This window comes from Caloenas nicobarica, chromosome 3 (assembly GCF_036013445.1).
Source record: "Caloenas nicobarica isolate bCalNic1 chromosome 3, bCalNic1.hap1, whole genome shotgun sequence".
Classification (NCBI taxonomy): Eukaryota; Metazoa; Chordata; class Aves; order Columbiformes; family Columbidae; genus Caloenas; species Caloenas nicobarica.
Genome location: NC_088247.1, coordinates 54,736,339 through 54,761,651, shown reverse-complemented (window position 1 = coordinate 54,761,651; position 25,313 = coordinate 54,736,339). Strand labels below are relative to the sequence as shown.

General features: G+C 39.5%; 1 protein-coding gene across 1 annotated transcript in view; it reads right to left on the bottom strand.

The window, feature by feature from the left end:
* CLVS2 (clavesin 2) overlaps nt 1–25,313 on the bottom strand; it is a 50,747-nt gene that overhangs the window by 3,929 nt on the left and 21,505 nt on the right. The window contains exons 3-4 of the mRNA XM_065633061.1: nt 3,990–4,100; nt 653–873 (exon numbers count right to left, since the gene is read on the bottom strand). Coding sequence (XP_065489133.1) covers nt 653–873; nt 3,990–4,100 — 332 coding nt within the window. The remainder of the gene's footprint in view (nt 1–652; nt 874–3,989; nt 4,101–25,313) is intronic.

The window sequence follows — 25,313 nt, the reverse complement described above, 5'->3', positions numbered from 1 at the left end:
TTACTGGAGAGGTAACTATAATAACTTCTTCCTAGACTTTACTTGATTTTGAATGGTAAAATGCAGTAAGCAATTACACTATATCTTCTCAAAGAGAAGAATATCAGAACACCAGGATTTTTGCCAGACTTGAGTATAATGACTGGCACTGATTTTTGTCCTGGTTCTCCTCATTACTTTTTCTCATGTTGTGTGCAGTCACTGTGACTGATAGTTCAGATGCTGTAAATGTCCTGGCACCTACAGGCTTGTAGATACCAGGCACTGGGCTGTGAGATGGAGGAAGGTAAGAGTTATCATCACTGCCCAGCTGGGTAATTGGCCCAAATTTACACTCTGCATTGAGGCTCACTCCAGTTAGCATTGTCTCTCTAATACGTACCATAGGCTGGGGTGGGATATCAGTTTATTCCAAACACAGTATTGTACACGCTACCTACATGGCATCAAACAATTAGTTGCACTGAGGTCACAACTCACATGGGTAGTAATCAACACTGTGGTCTATAATCAACTGTGATATTAAGAAAGGAAAAAAAAATGGTCCTCATATATAATAAACTGAAGGAACTACCTGCAGCTTCATAAAAGAGGGAGATGGCAAACATTAAACTTATGGCAATACTAGAAGACCACAGTACCTTTAACCTACCTTTTCATGGATTTGGGAGAGAGGTCCTTTTCTATATCCTTTGCAGGAGCATTGTAGGAGTCCGCATTGCATTCACTGTCATCATCGTATTCATGGTCAAGCAGTGTTCTTGCCCACGTCCCCATATCATAGGGGGGCAACATTCCTCCAAACTCTGAAGGCAGGATCTCAGGGTGTATTAGCTGATGCAGGCTGTTGAGGTTATTACCATGCAGGAATATCTGTATGTACACATGCAGGCAAAAACAAAGCAGTATTATTAAAACCCAAATTACATCCTCATTATTAAAGGATATTGGGCAGTTTCAGTATTTTGGCTGTGTTGGGCTAACAGAGGTGGCCACCAAGGCACACATTACCTCTATCTTAAGCATGGTCATGTTATGTTCATAAACACACAAAGTGATTAAAGCATAAATGAATTAAAATGTTTACATCACAAGGGGCCTAAGGAGGGTAAGAACTGATGTCTGGTAACTAGATGGACTGAAAATTACACAGACAGACTGCCTATCTCTTGTTATTTGCTTTCTCTAATTCTGTGAATTAAATTTAGTGAATAAGTTAAGAACATAAATCATAAATAAAATTAATATTCACTGTATACATTAAGGACTATATATTGACTTTCAGCATTGAGCCATTAGTCCTATGAATAAGATAAATAGTACAGTGTAATGAAAACTCCACTGGAAAAATTTTCTTCCTCAATATAGTGGTACTGGTAAATACCATCCATACTTGACAATATATTAAGTAAATAATAACAGTAAAATAATTTCTGTGATAACAATGAGGAAATAGTTGATGTACTATTTGATATCTTCCGCCAATGTTTAGGTAAACTGATTATCAACTATGCTTCACATTTATATATATGTATATTAACATGACATATATGTATATGAATACCTGTATTTATGTTTATGTTTAACCTTATTGTTTGTCCTTCTGGATGTGGAATGTTTGACTGATGAGCACTAGAAACAGAGCACCTCTGGATTTGGACCACCTTCTCCCACAGACTCGTGGGACCTGCAGGCCTTCCACTGGGAGGAAATGGCTGCTCTTGGTATGGCTACACAGACAGCTCACAGCAGCTATTTCTAGACTAGCAAGTAAGATGGACCAGGATTCACTCTTTGGGACTGGGAGCGAGTGCCGTGGCACAGTTCATATGCATATGGTTAAACTCCTTTCACCTCCAGAACAAGCTCCTCTCAGCCATACTGCTCACTGGTCCACACCATCCGAAAAATTGTTCCTAGGCAACATCCAAGAAAGCACCAGCTGGCACCAGCCAGTGCCCTGCCAGAAAGTGCCGTACAATTAAACAGTAGGAATGGCATTGCCCAACCCTTTTCAATGGAGTAGCACAGAAACAGGCAGGAAGGCAAGGTGGCGCATTGCCTTTTAACAGTAGATGGGCATCACATTCTCCAACTTTGGGTCAACTGGGACCTCCCTGGTTAGCCAGGGCTGCTGATAAATAACTGAAAGTGGCTTAGTGATCACCTCTGCCAGCTCCCTCAGCACCCTTGGATGGATCTCATCTGGCCCCATAGACTTGTATGTGTCTAAGTGGAGTAGCATGTCGCTAACCATTTCCCCTTGGATTATTGGGGCTTCATTCTGCTCCCTGTCTCACGATTTAAGAGTTAAATTTTAAAAGGCAGAAAGACAAAAAGACCAAATATATGCTTGTCTCATGTTGCTTATTTCAGCCCATCTTCCAGTAAGCTGTGGAGACAAGAAGCTTACTATGACCAGGCAAATCCAGCAATGTTCCTCCACCTCAGAAAGGAATTTATCCTTGTGTAAAAGAACAAATATTAATGGTAAAAGTAATCTGCTTTACGGTGCCTTTCCGACTTAATGTTTCACTTTTTAGCAATAGTTTTCATACATGCCTAGTACTACCTTTATCTGAATATAGCTAGCAGTTGCAAATCTACCAGAGACATTAAAAAAGTACAAAACAATTTAGGATAAACACAACACATAAATAACAAGCCTGATAGAATTCTGAAGAGAATTCTGTTGGGTTTGGGACTTTTTTCACAATCATTTGTTCTGTCTCTTACAGGTTTTTTTAAAGTTGATTTAAAATTTTATGTGCTGGGCATAACTTTCACATTTTGACACTAAGTTTTGGACTCTAAATCAATATTTAACCACCTGACTACTTCTTATAGATATTCAGTATTGATAATAACAGTTGTAAAAAGTCAGTGTTTCTGGAAATGTATGCCACTGATTCAGGTGTCTAAATGGAAATTTAGAAGCTAACTGATAAGTACCTGTTACCAGCTGCCTTGTCACTTATTTTTAATGTTGTAACATACCCATGAGCTGTACCCTGGTTATGCATATTTAGCACTTGACTTAAAAAGGCCTCAAACATATCTGGCGCTATAATGTTCTTTGTTGAAGCTGTAGTCAACAGAGTGCAACTGAATCCTGCAAAATGGGTTTTCATTTGCATATTTGTAACAGATATTACATAAAAGGCTTTGTGATCTATAGTTCAAAATCTGTGAATAGCAGAGGTCTCCCAAGCATAATCTGTCAGTAAAAAACAGCTGAACACCAAGGATCATTGTGGCCTTGTATGCTGTGTTTGAGGAGAGAAAATATAGAATTTCTTAGAGAGCTGATCTCATTTAAAAAAAAAAAAATCACATTCTTTGTAGCTGCTTTGTACACTATGCTGATTGTGTTTTCCTGGATGACAAATTTCCTGTTACAGAAATAATATCATTCTATGTGCTATCACCACCAAGCTCTAATTTATTGCACTGATGCAAATGCTGCAAATTCAGCAACATCTCAGAGACTGCTCGTGCTTATGCACAGATGCATGCACACAAATTTCCTTCCATGGGTTTTCATTCAAACCATTCTTTGCAAACTACTATACAGCAGCTGTGTATTTCAGTTCATACTAATGTCAAGGAAATCACACTAGGAAAGGACTTCATACTCACTACCTCTGATCTTAAAAGAAAGACACAAATAGCTTTAATAGAAATGGAATAGAATTGAATTGAATTGAATCTTAACAGAAACCATAATGTTGACAGTATGTATCATTTAAGCCAGAAGAAAGCATATGCTTACATTTCAAAACACACTTAAGTGCACTGCTTGACTGTGTCCTTAAGGGATAACGCTGCATAAGTTTCTAAAACAGTTCAAGACACCCTTTGCAATGCAGATGTATTTAAATACTTTCCACTAATAGCAAGCTGATATATTGTGTATATCTACTTTATTTGAGTATGACACATCTGCTCACTACAACTGCCAGGTAATGGACAATTAAACAGAAGAGTACCCTTTTTCGTGTCTTCTCCTTTAGAAAGGGTCGTATAACTGTGTAGAGGGCATGGATGTACCATGGCTGGTTGACGAAATGTATTCCTCCAAACCGAGCTGGAAAACTGTCCTGTATGTCACAAAACAAATACACACAATGTGAGTTGACTCTTAACAGAAGTTGCGTACACATCATTTTTTTTTCTGAATGCTTTCATTTTAATAATAAACCTTAAACGGGAAAAAAACATTCTTCAAAACCGTGTCCTTTCAGTTGAGTTCCAACCTTCCACATCAAGCAGCAACACACCCTGGACAGAGAAATGAGGAAGGATGCTGAGACAGCTATGGTATTCCAGTAAAGGCACAGCATTTCTAATCTCCAGAAATGCTTAAAACATTTATGGTTTGCCCATAAGCCATCTATGCAATGTATTTTTCTCTTTTCCACTCCTACAGATTTTATTCATTTTTAATAGTAACTATTTCAACTCTTCCGGTGTCATTGAAGAGCACTAGAAATGTACCTCTTGTTTCCACCTTAAAAAGAAAGTGTAAATCTAAACTACTACTCAAAATGTCTCCAATATTATCCATATTTCATAAAGCTAAGAATACATTAAACATTATGCATAAGCTGTTATGCAATATCCATGACAGTAATTCTTGTCACATAGTCAGAGGCCTTCTGGGACCTTAAATGTAAGCATAGAGTATCTGTATTGAAGCAATAATTTTTCTTTTTTTCTTACTGAAAAACACAAGGGATAGACAACTCACTAGGAAAGATTCTGATCTGCATTTTCACTTTCCAAGTCAAGAGAATATGCCAGAGGGTTTGGCAGTTTGAAGAGGGCAGCCACTCTGTCCTGGAACACTATTGCCAAATTCATTGTGTGTCCTCATTTTGTCTTTGCCTGGTTGATCATACACTCAAACAACGCAATAAGCTGCTCCCATCTCCTGTGTTGCCTAGAGTTACAGTACCGAGCAAGGAAATAAGAGGTGGGAACAGGCTTGTAAACTGACACACATTTCTTTTTGTTATCACGAGTTATGTCAGAACTTTCTCCATGTTTGCGTATATAGGCATTAAATTAATGGCTTTCATTTGAACCTTATTCAACAGGTGGTCTGCTCTAGGCAGCCACAGTAGTCACTTAGACCAAAAACAGGTTTCTCACAGCAGCAGCAACCTCAGTTTGACAACACAGGTACAAATGAGGACATGCTTCCCAGCTACACCTCCTTCTCCTCCTGCATGGATGCAGTCAAGGCAGCTTCGGGTCTGTGCCAGTGGAATCAAGGCTCAAAAAGACGCAATCAAATGGTGAGACCGGTCACTCCGTGCAAATAGATATATCTTGTCTCCTCAGGAGACAAGACAGCAGGCCATACAGAAGCATCCAACAGCCTAGATATAATCCACAAAGCAGCATTTGAAGCATACTGATTTAATGTCACACAGCACACAGTAAAAAAATGGCCAAGAAAAAATCTTAAGCTATATTAACCAATTGAGAACTGTCAGAAAAGGAAGGCAGGAACTGTAGGAAGGAAATGTTTAATAAAATGTTTCCAGATAGTAATATACTTTGAAAAAGTGCACGTGCCAAGAAACCCCCTTAGTTCTGCAAAACGTGTACTGAGCTGTGGGAATAATGAAGCCCAGGGAGGTGACTTGCTCCTCCCCAAAATACCCTTCAAATACTGGCAGGCACTCCTAACGCAGGGAGTCTTTACCTCAGGGTGCCACCTGCCTCCAAATTGCAATGACTTGGTGGATTAGCAGATGAAATATTTTCAGTCAAGGAGGTAATGCCTTAACAATATTTACAGGAAGGGTAACAGCTACAACACACACCACTAATACATGGCTGGCCACAGCACAACAGTCAATGCAATTAACAGTCTGTTTTACAGATTTTCTCTAGAAACATTTGATTAACAACAGCCTTGAAATAAACCAGTCCTATTGAAAGACTGTGCTACAGAAGCCTCATCTTGCTAAATGCCTGGTTCCTGTTGGTGCTGACTAAATGTCAAACAGGATGGTTGATAATTTGACATGTAATTCTCCCTGTTCAATATCGTAAATCCCCAAACACCATTTTGAGAACACAACCTCTGATGTCCAAAGGCTAGTAAATTATGTCCCTATCACAGCAATCCAATGAATCCATTAGGAAGGATAAATTATTGGATGACACCTTAACCTTCAGTTGCAGGAGATACCATTCATCTACAGAAGGTTGTGTTTATGTGGTTTGTCATGGCTGCTGCTCCAGCAAAGAAGCCCGATGTAGCATGCCATGTACCATGCACAAAGGAGCATACACTAGAGCTGCAGAAGACATCTTTTACTAGTTTCATCTAGATGTCTTCAAAGATATCTTCATAGTTAACACTGGATGGTAACTGTGTTAAGCCTCATGGGGGTCAAACAGTTTTTATAATGTAGGCACTATGGAAGACAGAAAAGCAAACCAGCTGTTCCTGGCTGCATACCTTCTTGCATGATTTTATAAGCTTTCAAATTAATACAAGTGCCCTAAAACTTACACGCACCAAGTTATGAAATGTCTGTTCTTTATTGCTCACAAGATGTCTCACACAGAAGTTGAGGACAATTCATGAATGAGAAGATCTCAGTAGGCAAACAGGTATTTGTATGCTACTGTGGGCTCAGAATGGATGGCTTGTCAATACTCAGTTGTTTCTGAAGATGCTAAATTTCTAGCACGTAAAAGCAGTATCTCTCTCAAGTACTACTTTGACACTTCCACTGTCTTTTTCTGCATCTTGGAATCCATTTACATGAAGGCTCATGAATATATGTGGAATGATTCTCAAATAGAAGATGTCACTTAATATTAAAAGCCAATTTGTCTCAGTGTTTTTCAACAAATCTAAAGGCATTTTCCAGAACTGACTAAAGAAGTTGGGTATTTTTCTGTGACTGAACTAGGGTGCTCAAATTCAGGAGCACTTCCTAAGATGTTACTAGGAACTCCCAAAATCTGGGTCTGGAAAGAGAAAGCGTAAATTTGTCAGAATGATCCTGCAGTGTGTACAGACTAGAATTCAAAAGCTGCTGAATGCAGATCCAAAGCCTAATCTCAACAGCACCTGGTGAGAAAATAAAACAAGTGGAATAAGCAACTACAGCTGCTGGAGAAAGAGGTATCAGAAGGTTGTCTGGCTCTTCTCAGACGTATCTGATTTCCGCATGAGGATTTGCCAGACGGCCATCCTACACAAACAGCAGGTAGGAATTTCTTCCAAATCACTGATGCTTGAGGTTTTTTGCATAGATTAAGTCACAAGCATGGTGGCAGTCACAACTGCCTCTGTAGACATATTGCACTTCAACAGAAAAGCCTGTAACCCATGAATCATATGAATTCTAAGAGCTATCCCATGCCAGAAAACAGTAAGAAATGGAGATCAGCCATGAAGTGAGCTGTGCATTTGACTGGAGAAGTGATAAATCTGATGGAGTATTACGAAACCACTAAAAAGAACTGATTTTATATATATATACAGTGTGTGGATTTTTTCAATGTTCACAATAACCTCTGATTATGCAACAGAACACAACCTAAGTGTACCTCTGATGAACAGTTTGGGACATGGCCACTCCACAGACGTTTGCAAGCATGTGGTTACTACAAGGGACCACAGTCCTTGTGATACAAGGCTTGCAAGTGGCAATTAACAGTGGGCTGCCAAGGAGGAGGCAGATCCCTACACTACTGTTTGCAGGTCAGGGTGACTACTAGCACACGGCACTAAGTGACCTCTCCTCAAACATCTATAAGCCAGCACTAGAGAATGACCCCAAGCAAACTGCCTCACCAGGTTCCCATCTCCAATTACATGGTTTTGCTCACCCACAGTACAGCAGTTTTAGCTCTCTGCTGTGCATAATTTATACGACCTGTCTCCACAAGCTTCCTCTCCAAGGACCTAGCTGCTGCTGCCTGCTGCTGCCCTTGGCACATGCTAGGAAGCCAGGTTTCTATTTGCTGGCCACCACATCCCACCCCGTGCTGAGCTCTGCCATCACCTGAGCCAGCTCTCAGGGTTTCATAGAGGGTCCTGCTCTCCACTGTGGCCTGCAGAAATTCTTACAGCACGTGTAGTAACAGCAAAACCAGTTATTTGACATTTTCAACAGTACCTAAGAGAGGAAAGTGTCAAACTCCTACCAAAAATCAGTGTTAGTCTTCTTAGTGGTGTCAGAACTGTTAGCATAGAGATAATAAAAAGTGCTCCACCTTTTTCATCATTACCAAATGCAAAATCTTAAAGAACTTCTTAAAGCTCACAGTATTCTTCTTTCCTTTGGTATCATGTCTACATTTAAACCTCTGAAGGCTAATTTTAAAGACTTAGCCCCCCCAGCTGACATCAGTACCGAAGTCAGCTGTGTTTGCACAGCTCTTAGAAGTGCAGTCTTAAAACCTGCTGGGACCGCTGTGTGCCCACAGGTGCACTGGCAGCCCAGCCACATCAGGCCCTCACAAGTGTGCTGCACATCACCTGCACATGGCCCGTCCGGACACACCTTGCCACTTACTAACACTGTGAGAGTGCTCAGGCACGTATTCTCTAGGTCATGTTTGAGGGTTTGCTGTCCTTATGGGCAGTCAAACCACTTTTGTGGACAGTCTAGAGGCATCCTTCAAAGGACTGGCTAGAGAAATATCATTAACACCCTCACACACTGTACTTAAGGCTGCTTATGAGCCCTATGATTAACTCAGGCTGTAGCATCTGCAGGCAACAAGAGGCTACAGAGTCAAAACTGTGAAAACTGTATCTTCACAAGAAAAATTACAAGTTCGAAGATAGCACATTAAATTATTAGTATCTTAAATGTCACTTAAGAGTTATGCCTGAAGGTAATTATCTCGGGTCACCTCCAGCTATTCAAAAAAGTCAAGCTCTTCAGGGAGAAAAAAAAAATCACTATGATGAACCAAAATAGTCTTCATAATGGAAAGGTCCACTAGAAAGATACAAAAATATTCTGTCTGATGCAAGATGCAGCACAACTAAACTTAATTTTTAGCATGTTAAAGAGGAAATATGGAAAATCAGAGAAATAAAAGCTCTGATTAGAAGGAATATTTTACTTAGTACTACAAGAGTTGAATTACCAGAGCCATCCACATCAGGGAAGGCAATCCAAGTCTTGCTCCTGAACTGTAACTTTCACTGAAGGTATGAAAGAACAAGACATTTCTAATACCAAAATTTCTGCAGGTATCCAACTATGACAAGGGTAATTGCAATGTCTCAAAACAACGTAACTTGTGTGTCAAGACTGATCATCTGTGCCAAAGGCATGACCTTAGACTGGGACTGTATCCAGTGCTATGGCTGGATGATAAAGAGACTGAAAAGTGTATTTGTGGAGTCTAAAATAATTTGGATTGTTTTGTTTATGAAAACCAATACTGAAAGGCAGATGCTATCTATAAACACACTAGGGAGAATAACAAGAGGTGAGGAAAGACCCTTTCAAAACAAAGGACAACGCTGATACCCAGACAAGTGAGAAAAAGCTCAGCATGAACACAGTCAGACTGGAAAGCGCTAGACAGCTTTGAATCACCAAACATCCACAAGTTTGGGGGAGAAAAAGCAACATAACTAATTTTGAGACAAAGATTACTAAATTATGAGTAAGCTGAGAGTCGGGTTGTCTGTAACAACAGGAGATCTCACCTCTGTCCCTCTGTGTTAAAGCTTCTTATGGTTCAGATCAAAAAAATTTTTCAGGTTTCAATGGTGGTGAAATTTTGCTTGATCCCTGGAATTGCTGCATTAGTGATTTCCTTCTGTAAGACTATGATGTTGTTCTCTCCCAACTTGAGCTTTTCATTTTTATTAAACAATGTTGAACCATTTCTAAGACAAAAAGTGCCCAAATAAATTTTTGTTACTGTATTTAACCAAAAGAGCACTACCTAAAGGCAAATTAACATCATTCAGTGACATTCCTACAAAATAAGATTTAATTATCTAGTACTGGATGTTGTCATTTTTTAAAGAAGATTCCAGTGAAGCAATTTGACTTTTGGCAATCCTCCTTTTCATTTCTATTAGTCATTTTATCTTACAGCTCATATAGAAATATGTTAAATTGAATGAGATGAGGAGATGGTATCCATCCAGTGAGAATATTGCTCTTTTTACTGCAGTTTCTCTTTTAATTTCAAATAATCTTCCATCTTTCATTTCAATATGCTACTCATAAAAATTAAATATTGGTTAAATTAATTAGGTGGATAGGGATTTAAAAGCCATCTGACCACATGTGTCTGCAAGTTTATATATAAATATAATAAAATTAAAAGTCTACATAGATTTTGTGCTTCCACTATTTGGATAAAGGGCTCAGATCACTCTCATTTTTTTTTAATTAGATGGGCTTAATAAAGAAAATATTTTGTATAAAATCTCTCATTTTCTTTGGAAATACTTTATTTTTGCAAATTAACTTCAAGAGGTTTTGGCCTGATTTTTTTTAAAGTTTTAATTAGACATCGTGTGAAATTCTTTTAGCAATTTTTGCTTGTTTTGACAGAGGCTTGGAGTTTTGAGTATTTTTTCCCTTGGCTCATTTGTTTAGTTTGAACCTGGAAAAAAGAAGGCTTTACTTTTAAAGAGGAAATGAAACATGCTGTTTCCCAAGGACAATTTTATCTTTATTTACAAACTCTTTTTTAACTCTAAGTAACACTTTATTTGGAATGTGAGATATTAAAAAGGGAGGAAAAAAAACAAAAACTTTTTCACAGCATTTCCAAATTGGCAAAGCCAGAAAAACAGAAGGAAAGATGGTAGAAGTAGGCTCTTCTATACTGTTTTCTTTTCCCGTGATGAAAATCATCCTTTACAATAAGCAATTATCAGATAGTGATTTCTTCTATGGAAATTCCCATAGGGGGAAAAAATAAAAAACATTTTCCAGACAGCTTGTGAATGTCTTATTAGATTAAGATTACAGACAAATGGAAAAAAAAAAAGCGACTATACTGCAAACTGCTGTACATAAATATAGTAATAATACTTTCATAATGCTGGTGGAAAAAAAATAATGCTGGGAATTATTGTTCATAAAAATGTCATACTTAAATTTCTGAAGTCAAAAGTCTTTAGCCAGTACAGGAGGAGATGAATTGCCACACCAGCATCTCAGCTTGTGCCATCCTGATATTGGAGTCACCCTCTTTTAGTCAGTGAGCCTGCCCTGATGCTCAAAGAGCCCATGGTCTCTGCCGAGACCACTGACCACAGGATTACTGTCATGTTGCTTTTCATCATGCGCAAAGCTTCCCATAGCCCTGAGGCCATTTCAAAGAGGAGCATCAGTAGTTATCAGATAGCCCCCCCTCCACTTGTGCCTGACCACTTCCAAATGTGAGTAGATTAAATAGCACCTTATCTAGAACTGCCTTAGGGGAGCCACACTTATTCGCTCTGTTTTATTGAATCAAAATGTGATCTCTTGTGGTATCTCACATTTCCTTCATAGCAGAAGGAAGGAAAACCTTAGGATAATGTTAAGACAAGGACTGAAAGAAACAATGACAAGGCAGAAACCATAGAAATAAGATAAAAACAAGGAGCAGAGGAAAACAGGAGAGATTAAATTAAAATTAATTCAGGGAGAGATATAGACAAAATACTATGAGGCACAAAAGAAAAACATATTCACCATGTTCCTTTTCTGGTCCTTCCTCAAAACTTGCAGTGAAAGGCAGGGAAAGAGAAATGTAAATTATTCCTACATGGAGGACCCATGTTTTATAGTCACAAGTCAAGACTGATTTTGCAGACCTAAACTCAAATAGGATAAGTAAATACCAAATCTTATGCCTTCCACATAATTTCTGTAGATCATCCCAACTGACGATTTTCTAGCAGAACCACAGACAACCTATGGATTTTTAATTCTGGATTTGCTTCTGCCAAAATTTCCAAGAAGCTACAGTGAACTGACTATCCTTAATGGTATACCGGTGTACCTGTACAGGCAACAGGGTGCACAGGTCTGCAGATGGACAGTGTGAACAGAGATACTGCACAGAGACAAAAATGCAAGTTTCCTTGTTAGGGCAGCTTTCACACAACACTGTGTAGTTTTGCAGTGTGAACAAGTTACTGAGTTAAAAGATACCAACTCTCCAACCAGAATATTCAGTTTTTTCCCCTGGAAATGGAGAACTTCTAAACTGTTGCCTACAAATTTTATTATCTAAATCTCCTCCAAAAATGCAATTCTCAGTTTCCGACAGGATGCATTAAAATTGGATTACCACTTTATCAGTTTCGATTTACAATAATACAATAGACCAAAAACTGTAGTGATTCAAGAGTTATTTCATGAGCCATATGTTTCCTCATACTATGAGAAGTCAATCTCTATCACTGCAGCAGGCACTAAGAATGGTAATCATTTTAGCCATCCAATTTTAATCTGTCACTCTGTGAAAATGAGAGTCCTGTGAATTAAACTGAACTGTAAAATTGGAGGGACAGTGATTTAAGAAAAATCAGCTGAGGACAGCTGCCAAGATCTAGAATGCTGCGTAATTAAGCTTTAAATTAGTGAGGAAATTGAATAACTGACTTGAGATCCATTAATAAGTATTATATTTCATTAAAAGTAGAGGTATCATGAATTATGCAGCATACAAATTTTCAGCAGGTCACTTCCCGGCAGTACAAAACTATTTGCAGTTCCAAAAACCAGTTCAAATGTCTTCGTCAAAATACAGAATGGAGATTTATTTCAGCCTTTCATCCTCAAGAAAACCTCAATCTGAACTGTTCAGCTATGCTTTATCTTTACAAAGGTGCTTGAAAAGACATGGTTTCCTATGAGATAAACTACACCTCAGCTTCCCTCTTCTTCCACACTCCTGAACAACTGCTGGTGGTACACACACATAAAATGCTCCTGGGAGCCCAGGCAATTTCAATATTGTTTGAATGAGAACTGTCACTCTGGTTATTATTCTACAGGATCGTAAATGACTGTTGCTGAATTCTAACTTCAGACATTGATCCCCTGTCTTTTTAAAGCCATATAAGCATGGCTGTCTCTGTGTTAGCTGCTACAGAGGAAACCCTGCCCGCAAAAAAAAAAAAAAAAAAGGCAAATAAATAATTATCTTTTTTGTCATATATATCTAAGACAAAGCTAATATGTTTATTGTGCTATGCTATCAGGATGTACCAGTAATGAAGAAATGTGATGGTAGGCTATTCTAAAATCACACTTCGGAACTCTTGAAAATTCATATCCAAGGAGTTGGAAGATCAAAATCAGACACGCAGATCTCTTCTTGCTAAGATAAAAGTGGAACGCGTGTGAATCTCTTCTCAGCAAAAGAAAATAACAGTAGCCTCAGTCTATATTACACAGATACCCACAGAGAAAAAGAACTAAACTCTGAAACCATCAGGAGCGCCAAGTCCACTGGTGGGCTCCACAGCACAAAGCAGACAGGGACATACTGGAGAGAGTCCAGCAAAGGGCCATGACTATGACTAAGGGATTGGAGCATCTCTCATGTAAGCTGAGGCTAAGAGAGCTGGGAATGTCCAGCATGGAGGAGACAAAACTCAGGGGGATCTTATCAACATATATAATACCTGAAGGGAGAGTAAAAGAAGCCAGCACCAGGCTCTTATCAGTGGTGCCCAGTGAGGAGATGAGAGGCAATGGGTCAATCAACACACAAGAGGGTCCTTCTGGACCTAAGGAAACCATGTAGGAGTGCACAGTTCTGAACAAGTCAGACGCTGATGAAAAAGATAAAATCACTGAGGTTATATGGGGTCTTTTTAGCTGGTATTTTCCAAAAACACTTCACTTCCCAAAGCTGTGCTATTTTTCGAAGTTCATTGTCAGCCAAACTAACCAATGTGATGACAGACTTCTGAAACTCAATAAAAAATGATTTGCAGGTAGAAGTTAATATTTACCTTATGTAATGTACTCAAGCTGCTTGGCTTGCTTGAGATCACTCAACTTTTCATCACAAGTGACTGCTGAAAATGTGCACAGTTTACTCCACCTAAACGAAGGCTTACCTCACTTGAAAACTCAGAAGCTTCATGTATCACACTCTCTGAACCAGGATTTACAAAACGTAACTACAGCCAAGCTGTCTGCACAGCACTGAACAGTTTCCACAGACTGGGAATGAACTGCTCCCCCAATTCTGCCTCAATACCTACCTGTGAGCCCAGCTTTTTGGAAATGACACAGAGGGCAACACAGGCAGCTCACAGATCAGGAAAAGCCTGCAACACTCAGATTAACTCCATTCATTAACAAAACCTCTAGGAAATAAATTCAATTTCCATTTTGAGACTGACTATTTACTGCTACGCTCTTAGGTCTACCAACCTAATAAAGGACAGTTGCATCTGAAAGTATGTCTTTTTCCAAATATAGCATCGTTTAACAAAAGATACTGCTGTTGCATATGTAACATCTTAAAATGTTTATAACTAGTTTGTAAAATATTTATTGCTCTACTCTTAAAATGTTATTCAAGTTGTAGTGTCTTAGTCCAATACAGTATACCAAAACAGTGTAACCTATTTTTTACAGACAGCTTAAGAATGTGCGCAAAAAGATCCTACTTTCTTCTCCTTCCTTTCTACTTTTCTGACTTGGCCACCTTCTGATTTGCAGCCCTCTTTCACAGCATGGCTTAAATTTTCTGCTTTCTCATATTGCTATCACTCCAACATTAGTGGTTGACACTAACAAGAGAATTAAATCCCCAGTAGAGGGACGATGACATATGGCACACCTGAATGGACTTAATGGAAGGGAGAGACACCCTGATGGCTGTCGCTTGCTTCCAACCCATTAACACCACGCACTGCACCATGCCATGCCACCCAACACATACATGCTATTAGTCACACAAACGTGCAACCATCATCCACTTGTCATTCAGGCTACAGCTGCAAATAACCCTGCTGTGACCACCATGTGTACCTTAAACAGAGCCCAAAAATACAGAACTCCTGACTTCAGTGGGAATATCACTAAACATTAAATTTAAATAAGCTTCTGCCCCCACTTAACTGAACAGCCAAGAGTCATTCCTCAGCAACTAAGAAAAGTATCATATGACAAGCTGAAGCAAATTCAGAGCCAATGTTAATGTAAGCAGAAATGGCCTTTTCCAACCTGTCCATTCACAAAGGGATGCAGTTGTGAGTATCTGGAGAGCATGTCACAAAGCTCTTCCACCTCTATAAAAAATAGTTCAAGAAAGCAAAATCTCCTGTTAGGTACTAACTGGTGTAGGGTCACAGCAAGAGGCAAATACAGACCCAAAGTGTACCACATTTGCTAGACATAAGGTATTTTCAACTACCAGTGACCAGAACTGCACTGAAATCTAAAAAGAATGTGTCAAATTGTGTCTGTCTGTGTATAAAAATCATTACACCTCAAACTTCAAATTAATCTCTTAAATAATTTATTACCATGGATAATTTGTCAGTTTCCAGTAGACTATTTACTTTAATTTAAAATAGATTTAAAAGCTCAGACTATCACCATAAGACAACAAAAAAGGAAGGCATTTCCTATCTAGGAACCAGAATCAGTTCTTTGTGTCCAACTGGTAGATCAATTATGCATTAGAGCTGCTGCTGCTTGACTTTTAATCTACATTATTCACAGACCTTGAGCAAATTTGATGTTACCAAATTAAAAAGGGAAAGCACTAGAATAAGCTACACAGAAAAAAAAATGGAAAACAGATCAAGCAAGGGCCAATTAATCAGCCAAATGCAGGCAAGCTCCCTACTGCCAGCACACATGGAAATAAGAAATGCACAGATAATTCATTTAAACTCTCTTAAATGTAAAAAGTCCCACTTGGAATAACCACAAGATTATTTTTATTATGTTGCATTGTTACTCTTCTTTTTTCAACTCAGGCAAAGAAATCTGCTGATGGGTATATATATATGTGCATTGTAGTACTATAGATCTATAATATTTGTTCCCATCCTGAATGAACAACATTTGGAGCCACATTCTAGACATCAGATACCAGCTGTATGCTTAACCATTTAAAGATCCTGCCTGCGTATTTACTGAAATAGATAATTTAAAGCAGTACTCCAGTCAGCTTTGCTCACTTTGGGGCCCAGCTGATAAACCTTCACACATAGCCAAAGTGTTAAAAAGTCTTCCATTTTCTGATCGCAAATTCCTGCATCATCATATCCACTACAGCCTTTCAGCACTAAAATTAAAAGCAGCATGAATATTTAAGTGGTTTGTGATAAGAATGCAGTAGCTAAAACTGCCAGTATATAAAAAGGCAAAGGCAACCTAGGAATTTGAGTTCACTGAAATACAGGATGGAGGGGAGGAAGGAAGATGTAAAAAAAAAAAGGGGGGAGGGGTGAATAATCTTAAAATGTTTGCTAGCTATTACTACTGCCCTAGGAGCTGTACTTTGAGTGCTCTAAGCTTCCATTTCCTTACAAAGACAACATTATTCAGTTGAAATATTTTTCCTACGGTGCACAGTATTCTCTCCTGGAGACAGGAACAGATGCAGCCTAGAGGTAAATGGGGACGTGAGGTGCCTGAATGTTTCACTCAATATTGGCAGCCTTCCCAAACTGAAACATTTCAGTTTTGACCCATTTGATATTTGTCTACAGTAAGAAAAAATCTCTACAAGGGAAACATTTTACATAAACATTTTCATTTAGCCTTGATGGAATATTTGCGACCCTTCTTAGAAAGGCTGTAGTGTCAAAGGTTACAATGTTTCTGCTTAAACTTTTAAAAGAACTACAGTGCCCTTGTTTTTGTGCATATGAATACAGCACCTTGGAGCTATACTAAGAGATTCCACTCTGTTATTTGGCATGATCATACAAAATGTAAGATTACACCAGGATCGGAAATGGAATTTCATGCAGACCTGACGTGGCGAGTTACGTGATGAAATAAATTACAGACAAGCACTATCCATGTGTCCCAAGACACCCTCAGTATTCACACAGATTGCTTTGTTATTTTGAGCTGTTACACTGCTGGAAACTTCATCGCCCAGTTCTGTGACTGTGACCGACCTCAACTGCGAAGCGAGGCCACGCAGGTTAACCTCCAGGTGGAAGCTGCAGCGCTGCACAACGGTGGTGGCACTTCAGTAACTCGTTCCTCGCCTTTGGACTCAGCTCTGCCCCGAAGCTCCAGCACAGTTGGACAGAATCGGTGTGCTTGCCAGAGTCACCAGCTTTCAGCAGAAAAAGGGCAACTGAGGTCTTGACCACTTCTGGGTGTGTAAAGTCCCATGGTGCCATTGCGTAGTAGAAGTATTAACACCAATGTCTTGGTCAAATAACAACTTGAGTAATCTCATCCTGCCGGTCTAAATTCTCTCTATACTTTCAGCTGACACCAGCATTTTTACTGCAGCATTCAGCTGCCTCAAAGTGTCGCCAAGCATTGAAGAACACCTGACATGACAATTTATTCAATGCAAGATGTGATTGTGTCATCACTACAAACACTTAACCCTGAGAAGATCCATAAAAGTTAATAGCAAGTGGGTCAGACATTCCAGTCCTGCTCCACCAGCCTGCAAGGGTAAGTGCAAAGATCTCCACAGCAATGTTCTTCACATACAGCTCATTCACTTGAACTCACTGGAGACTTGCACCAATTTGACTGCATCAGATGTACTCCACAATCTCTGACTACAGATACGGGCTTTGCCCTACTAAAATGTACCACAAAAAATACCAAGATACACAAAATAACATTTTACAAAACCCAAGCAGCATTTATACTGTGCATTTAACAGCATCCAGAAGCACTAACAGAGGAGAAACTCATATATACTGTGAAATAGTTGAAGTCAAAGACACCTAGCACTCTCCAAACAATTTTGAAGGCAAGCAGAAATCAGGCACCGTTTCCAAAATGGTCTTTGGATGTAGCTACCTGTTTAGGTTAACAAAAACATTAACAGCCAGGACAGAGCCACTCCAGCAGTAGGGAGCAGCCCTGGGCATGTCTATTTTATTAGTATAGACATAGTTACACTCTCTTAAAGATACTCTTCACTGGCAGCTGCCCATCATAAAACAGCAAGAAACTCATAAAAATATGAAGTAATTTAAAATTTTATGTCTCATACAAGGCAAACTTATTAACTTTCAAATGTAAGCTATAGACCTTTTAAATTCTATCAGTTACACAGATTAAATTACACAGATTAATTACACAGATTAAATCTCTTAAATACCACTAATTAAACAGAGTGGCTACTCAAGCACTATGAGGTCCATTGTGTAAATACATATTAAAGAGTCCTGGGAGCTCTTCCCATCCACTGTAGTGACCTCTACTGATTAGCTTTTTTTTAAGAAAATTAGTATCACGCATATGCTTCTGTTCATTTTGTCTCTTGTTTAAACTTCTGTTGTGCCCATTTTGTATAGTCTGAAATGCAGACTAGAAATGGCTGCAAGATATAAACAATACTCCAAGCAAAATACTTCATAATTATTACTCTCCTATCCATCAGGTCTTCACATGCCAGTTCCTTTCCTACAGGACCGAGCAATGTACTATACATTTAAGTGCTAAGTTCTGTCCTTATTCCCATTAACTCGGTAGGTAGCTCAAAGATTTCAACCTTAAAAGACTGGGATCAATAACGAAATTGGTACTTGGGGAAAGTGAGGGAGCAGAAAGAGCCCAGCTCTGAACGTCAGCTGCAAGTGAGGGACACCAGCGCTTACTGACTAGCAGATCCGGTGAGAGCATGGAGGGATTTTGGAGAACCTCAGCTACAGCAACACAACTAACTGGTTCTGAAGAGCTAGACTCTGCATCAGATGAGAATCAGGTCCAGTCTGATTACACAATTAACAAATCCAAAGTAAATAATAATTAAGGTGTAGGGTTGTAAAAGTTGACACGAATAGTTATTTCTGATGGTCTTAAAGAGTAACTCATCTGGGCTCTGAAATTCTCCTTTTTCAAAACAATGTTTGGAAACAGTTCTCCACTATTGAGTATGTATCAAAGGCTTTTTCTGTACAACAGGCTTAATAAGAATAATAATTAAAAAAATATATCTGCTATCATCAGCAGGATGAACCGTACAACCTCAATTAGAATACGAGCTAGGCTAACAGAGAAGATGAATTCATAGTAAATAAATAATGTGATCAAGACCTTTTCATGGTTTTCTGTTTCACAGAAGAAAAATCAATTTATAAGTATTTCATTTTTTGGAATAAAGTTCTCTCTCATTGTGGTTTTTTGACACATAAGTAAATACAGAGGTAGATGCATTCACAAAAAATTATCTCTTCTAAAGTGCTATTGTTAAACGAGTGGTGACAGATCAATATAACCCAGCATCAATGCAAAAAGCATGCAATGTGCTTTCAGTAGAGCACCAAGTTTATAAAATAAAAGCATTGCGGGGTGATAAGCAGGCTGTATATAGTTTTATATAGTCCACATAAAATATGATTCCTGCCTGATCCATATCCATCATACCAGGGTGTGTTTTTCATTACTACACAAAGCAGTAAAAATTACAGATGCTATTTGCTATCAAAGCATGTGGGCAACTAAGTGCATCATCTACCATTTCTACAGATGAAAAGTATTCCCAGTGAAGATCATACTGCATTGCCCAGGACATGGCTCCCAGCCAGGTAGAGAAGATACTTTTTCTTCAGATGTGGGATCTGAAATAATGCCTGAAGCAAGAATCAGACCGAAAGCCAACATTTTGAAATACAAGCAAGTAACTCTCTGTCCAACCTGGGGTGCCTACCTTTGTTTAAATCCACATCAAATTGACACCATCTCTGGTGATCTCTCCAGACAAGCGACCACCGCCAGCTCTCCAAAGCCGCAGGGCTTCAGGAGCACAGGAGGCTACCCCAGAGCTCGCAGGAGCCTGCAGATGGGCATAGGGGAAGAGAAAGCGTAAAGACACAGAAAGGCACCAGCATTACGGATGGGAAAGTTCTGACCTCCTGCACTGGAGCATCTTGCCTAGCTGAAGAGGATGGAAAAGGGTAGCAGAGGCTTGGGTCACATTTGGTGAAAGGCACCTGCACCCTCACTGCAGGAAACCTTTGAGCCTTTTCAGCAAGGATGGAGAGCAGCATTCATTACATTAAACGTGTTGACTAGAAATGTGATTGTTCAAACTAATTAGAGATGTTTAAAAGCTGGAATTGACTCACTGTTATGTAATACTAAGGGAAGTGAGATCTATTTTAGGACTCTGAAAATGAGGGCAAAACAAATGGCACACCCAAACATGAACCTCTACCCTAAGTCACACTCCATGGCCTGGGCCTCATCTTCCCACGACACACTCACCTGTTATCTGAAAAACAACTCAGAGATCTGACTTTTCAGCACCAACTCCTCTAATTGTACTTTTGATGACATTTTCTTGCACTGACGGCTCCTATTTCCATATAAATGCAGTACTTTATCTTTCACTGTAAAATAACTCACTGTTCATCCTGTCTCTGTTTTACTGTTAATGCTCACGAAATGAGATGCCCTTAGTTGCTGCATCACTCATTTTCTCTACCTCCTCCCCAGTCTCCCCATTCTATGCAAACTGTCCTCCCCAGTTTTCAATGCTGTAGGTCAACTTTTACCATCCCAAAGACTTCAGGCCTCATTTCCCCTGTTGTCTTCCCAATGAACATCAGGACAGCTCCCTTCACTTACGTGCTTTTCACTGTCATCCTTGTACCCAAACGCACAGCCCTCCACTTCTTCTGTCTTCCACAGCCAAGCCTCACTCATCATGCTACTTGGCTGAAAGCTCACTAACAGCACTGAGCTCAAATTCTCTCTGTTTTTATTTTCTGTAGCAATCCTCACAAAGCACTCAGACAGTAAACTCACATCCTTGGGAATATCTGTAAAGTCCCATTCTCCTCTAAAACCACAGCTCCCACTGCAAGACTAACACCCCCCCCACACAGTGTTGTGGGGAATCTGACCTCTTCGTCTTTACTAGTCTACTGCCACACTTTTTGTTGCCTAAAAATTATTCAAGGGTTGGGGTGGTTTGATCAATTTGTTTTTGATGAGTCCAGGGCTGTGAATTTCACTATGCGTTGAAAGGATCAAACCCAAGAGAGAAAGCACAAGAACATGTCTTCCACCAGCAAAAGCAGAGAAGGAAACCAGGCTGACACTTTTTGGGCAACCAGAATTGCAATCCACGTGAATCCTGACTGAATCTGACTGAATCCCCTTTTTAGTTTTTATTGTGTGTTCAAAAAAAAATCAAACTTCTGAACAAGGAGGGGTGAGAAGCAAGCAACACCTAGACCAATGTGATGCACTAATAGCAAAACCAATCATTTTGAAACCATTTGCTTTGCAGCAAGATATGACTCCTGCAATAGAATAGGTGGATCAAAGAAGATTATGCCTGGCGTTTGCTGCAGAGCACGGAACAAAACAAGTTTTCCTAAATCAACCTCCCCATCAGCTTGAGACTGGTGCAAGCTCAGGAATGCCAAATAAAAAGCTGAATGGCATGCCAGGGCTCCACTGGCTCCATCCAGCCGTACCTCAGGAAGAGGGACAGATGGTGCCAGTGACTCAGAAGAACTCCAAAAGGCTCCCATCTCACAGCAATAATCTATGTCCCAGCCTTGTGACAGTCTGTCATCCATGCAAATGCTATTTCTCAGGGACATAAGTGCAAACTTGGTGCTGGTAGGAAAACATGACAGAGTGCTCTCACAGACAACTTCTCGTTTTGCAACCTGGGCAAGGATATTCCATTCTGCAATTTCACCAGTGTGCTGCTACATGTAAGAAGGCAGGGCCTTGGGAAATAGTGCTTGGCAACATAAATTATAGCTTAGTGTACTACTTTTGACTAAGTTAAAATTGTGAAAAGCCTTTCTAGGAAGGAAAAGCTTCAGGGAAAGCATAAAAGCTTTGCAAGCACAACTTTAAAGAAAATCAATCCCAACTTTAAAATCAAAAATAAAAACAAACAAAAAAAAGAAAAACAAACAAACAAACAAACCTCCAGATTCTGCTTTTCTGCTTTTCTATCTTCTGGGATTTTTTTCAATTAATGTATTTGCAAAATAAAACAAAGCAGTTGTGGCTCTATTCCCTACTGCCTCTTTAAAGTCTTTTCCATTTCCAAAGTGTAAAATTATGGCTTTCCCATTTCTAGTGCAGGAAAACAAATATGAAATTGCAATTGCACTTCTTTTCCCAAAAAGTAGCCATACCACAGAAAGCACAAATACATGGAAGCCCTGGCTCAACATCTGGACTCAGTCAGGGGCCAGGACTCATCAAGGACAAGGAAACAGGGGGCAGAGCTTTGCACTGGTAGACCAAGACCTGAGTGGAAACTCACTGCTGAGACAACCTGTGCCAACAACAGCTAAAGTGATGCTGTTCTTAGAGCCATAATGCTGTAATGACATAAGCATTTTAGGTTTGTGTGGAAGAATAATTTTCTCTGAGTAGACCAAATAGCATGGAATGAGACAGTTACATATTGACCCAAGCTGCTATTTGGGGGGTTGTTCTAAAATGACACCTACAGATGGCACCTTTTTGGCCCGCAATAGTGACACACATACTTCCACTCTTCCAGCCTCAGCTCAGTGCACCAAATGCTCAGGGACTTGTCAGTCACAACCCAGTTTCCATTTGCCCTCCCAACTCTGAGTTGTTTCTCAGAAGAACCCCTAAACCCACAAGGGCCCCAAAGCATTCTGCTCTCTCTCCCTCTCTCTTCTCCCCATGTGTCAGTCAGGGCACCCACCTCCTCAAGTGTGAGTTCAAACATCATCTCTCTGCTGGTAGCACACACGGAGACTTCACTTCTCCAGTCCCTCCTGTACAACAATTTAAAATCACAGCCTGTTCTCTGAAAAATGTCCACCTTGTAAGCCCCATGTAGCTAGAAGATGAGCTGCGAAACTTGGCACCCTTACCTCCATTCTCAAACACTGCCCATAATGGAGCTGAGCCGTTCATCATATTCAGGCCCTAGTGTCATATTTGATTTTGACCTCTCTCAAGGCCCACATATTTCAGCAATCTTTACAACCTGAAAATTCTACTTTCCTGGTGTTGCTTAGATGATACACATGGCTGAGAGAGTGTGGTCAACAATGTAGGAAATTATTTTTTTTTCCACAAAAAAAAAACAGAGGCATGCCTTTTTTTTGTTCTGAGAAGACATCAGTGCTGCAAATGCATGTTTTTTTCATCTCGCTCCTCATGTCTGCTTTCCTAGCCTGTGATTTAATGAAAGATTAAAGACTAGCTTATGAAAGTTCACCACGGCAACTGCTGATGTCATTGGGAACTGGATTCCCAACTGGGGTTTAAAGAAAGATGAAGACCATATTGATAATTGGCAATATTTCTGACATTATTCATCTAGCTAATTAAGCCACAACTCCACGCTACTACATATGCTCAAAACTGAATGAACAGAAAATGTAGCACTATTAAGATGCTTAGCTATTGGTATTATATAAATTTAGCCCACAGAAATTAACTGTTGATGGAAGGTAGAGATTATTTACTCTTTTTTCCATTCAGCAGCAGAAAAACAGAATTATTCATGCAGCTACTTCATGATGCCATGCCTTTTTGATTATCCTACTAAAAAAAAAGTGCATTCTTCCTCAGAAAATGAACCTAAGCACTGTATCCCACATGCCGTAAAATGAAGGAAGGGTTTTATCCATTTAATTGCAAGCACATTTAATCATTGAAGGGAAGGAGACACAAATTACTAGCTTGGACAGGTTTGTCTGTAAGGCACAAGTAGTGATTCTCCACCTCACTGTGTCTGTCACCTTTTTTAGAAGAGATAAAAGTTTTGTGTATGTACAAACACAAGAACAAAAAGCACATTTAAAGTCACCAAAGGATACATGCATTCCCCTTTTGGCTCTTTCTGAGGTAAGTTACTGCTAAAATGCCTTTATGATAGTTTGTTGCTTGCTCCATCCTCCTATAGCAACCAAAAAGCAATGTTCTGAAAGGCAGTTAGCCCTATGGCATGGAGATACACTGAGTAAAGGTGAATACCTGCCACAAAACCAAAATACTCGGGGATGGAGCACAGGGGATTGCTCAGGACTTTAGCAGATAACATGAGGAAAAAATGCAATTAGAAGAGGAAGCAAAGATCCATTACATAGATTTAAGAAACAATGGAAATGAGTACAAATAGTTATGCTTTGCGAATCTGCTATGATTACAAGTAGTTGGATGACAGGAATGAGAACGGAGGTAGACAGACCACCTTCTCCCTGCATTTAAGTGAAAGCCCTGAGACCTGGGACTGTGCCTGACTGCTGGATACACAGACAAAGGCTGCCCAGTTCTGCTACACAGTGGGGCTGCCATCCTCAGGGAGGGACATCAGAGCTCATTACAGAAAAAACACAAGGTTGTCAAAGAGGAACTCTTAAAAGATGATGTTTACAGTAGCCATATGAAAGTAAAGCAATTCATCAGGAAGATTTAATGGGACAGAATATCAACAGAATGAAGAAGAAACTATATGGTAAGGCTCACCTTGCAAGTAAGATGCTGCTCAGTGTGATTTCATTTCTACAACTTAAAGTAAGAACACACATGGTCCAAGCTGTTCCCATGGATCATCAAATGGATTCATTCTTAATTGGCTTTCCACGCAGCTCTCTTTAAAGGCTTGAATGCTACTTTCATTTGATACTGCATTGATTTTCTCTGAAGTTTTCTCCTATCATGGCTACCCTGATCAATTAGTGTGCTATAAATAGAGCAGTCAGATTCCTTTCACTTGTCTCATTAAATTGCACCCCTGCTGAATTTCTGTGGAGAACAGAATTGGATCATACTGATAGCAATAGTACAAAAATGGCCTCAGGTTTTCTAGTGAAAATCAGTTGCTCAATATTCCTAACAAAAAGCTTTGAAAAGTATAACCCAGTGGAGCTCAGCTAATGCCCAAAACATACATCAAACCTTGCTTGCAATTCTGCATCTCTAAAACCCTCAAAGATAAAGGATGGGAAAATAAGTGGTTAAGGGGCTCAGCCGGTTCCTGACTGATATATAATCCCTCATCAATCATAACGATTTAACTGCATCTGCTGATAATGGATATCCATTGCTGGAGGTATACAGGTAACCTGTATAGTTCTTCTGGAAAGTGGAGGAAGGATTCAAGGAAGAACAGAGTTGCAAGGCACATTCGGTCTGTCAAAGTCACCGTGTAAT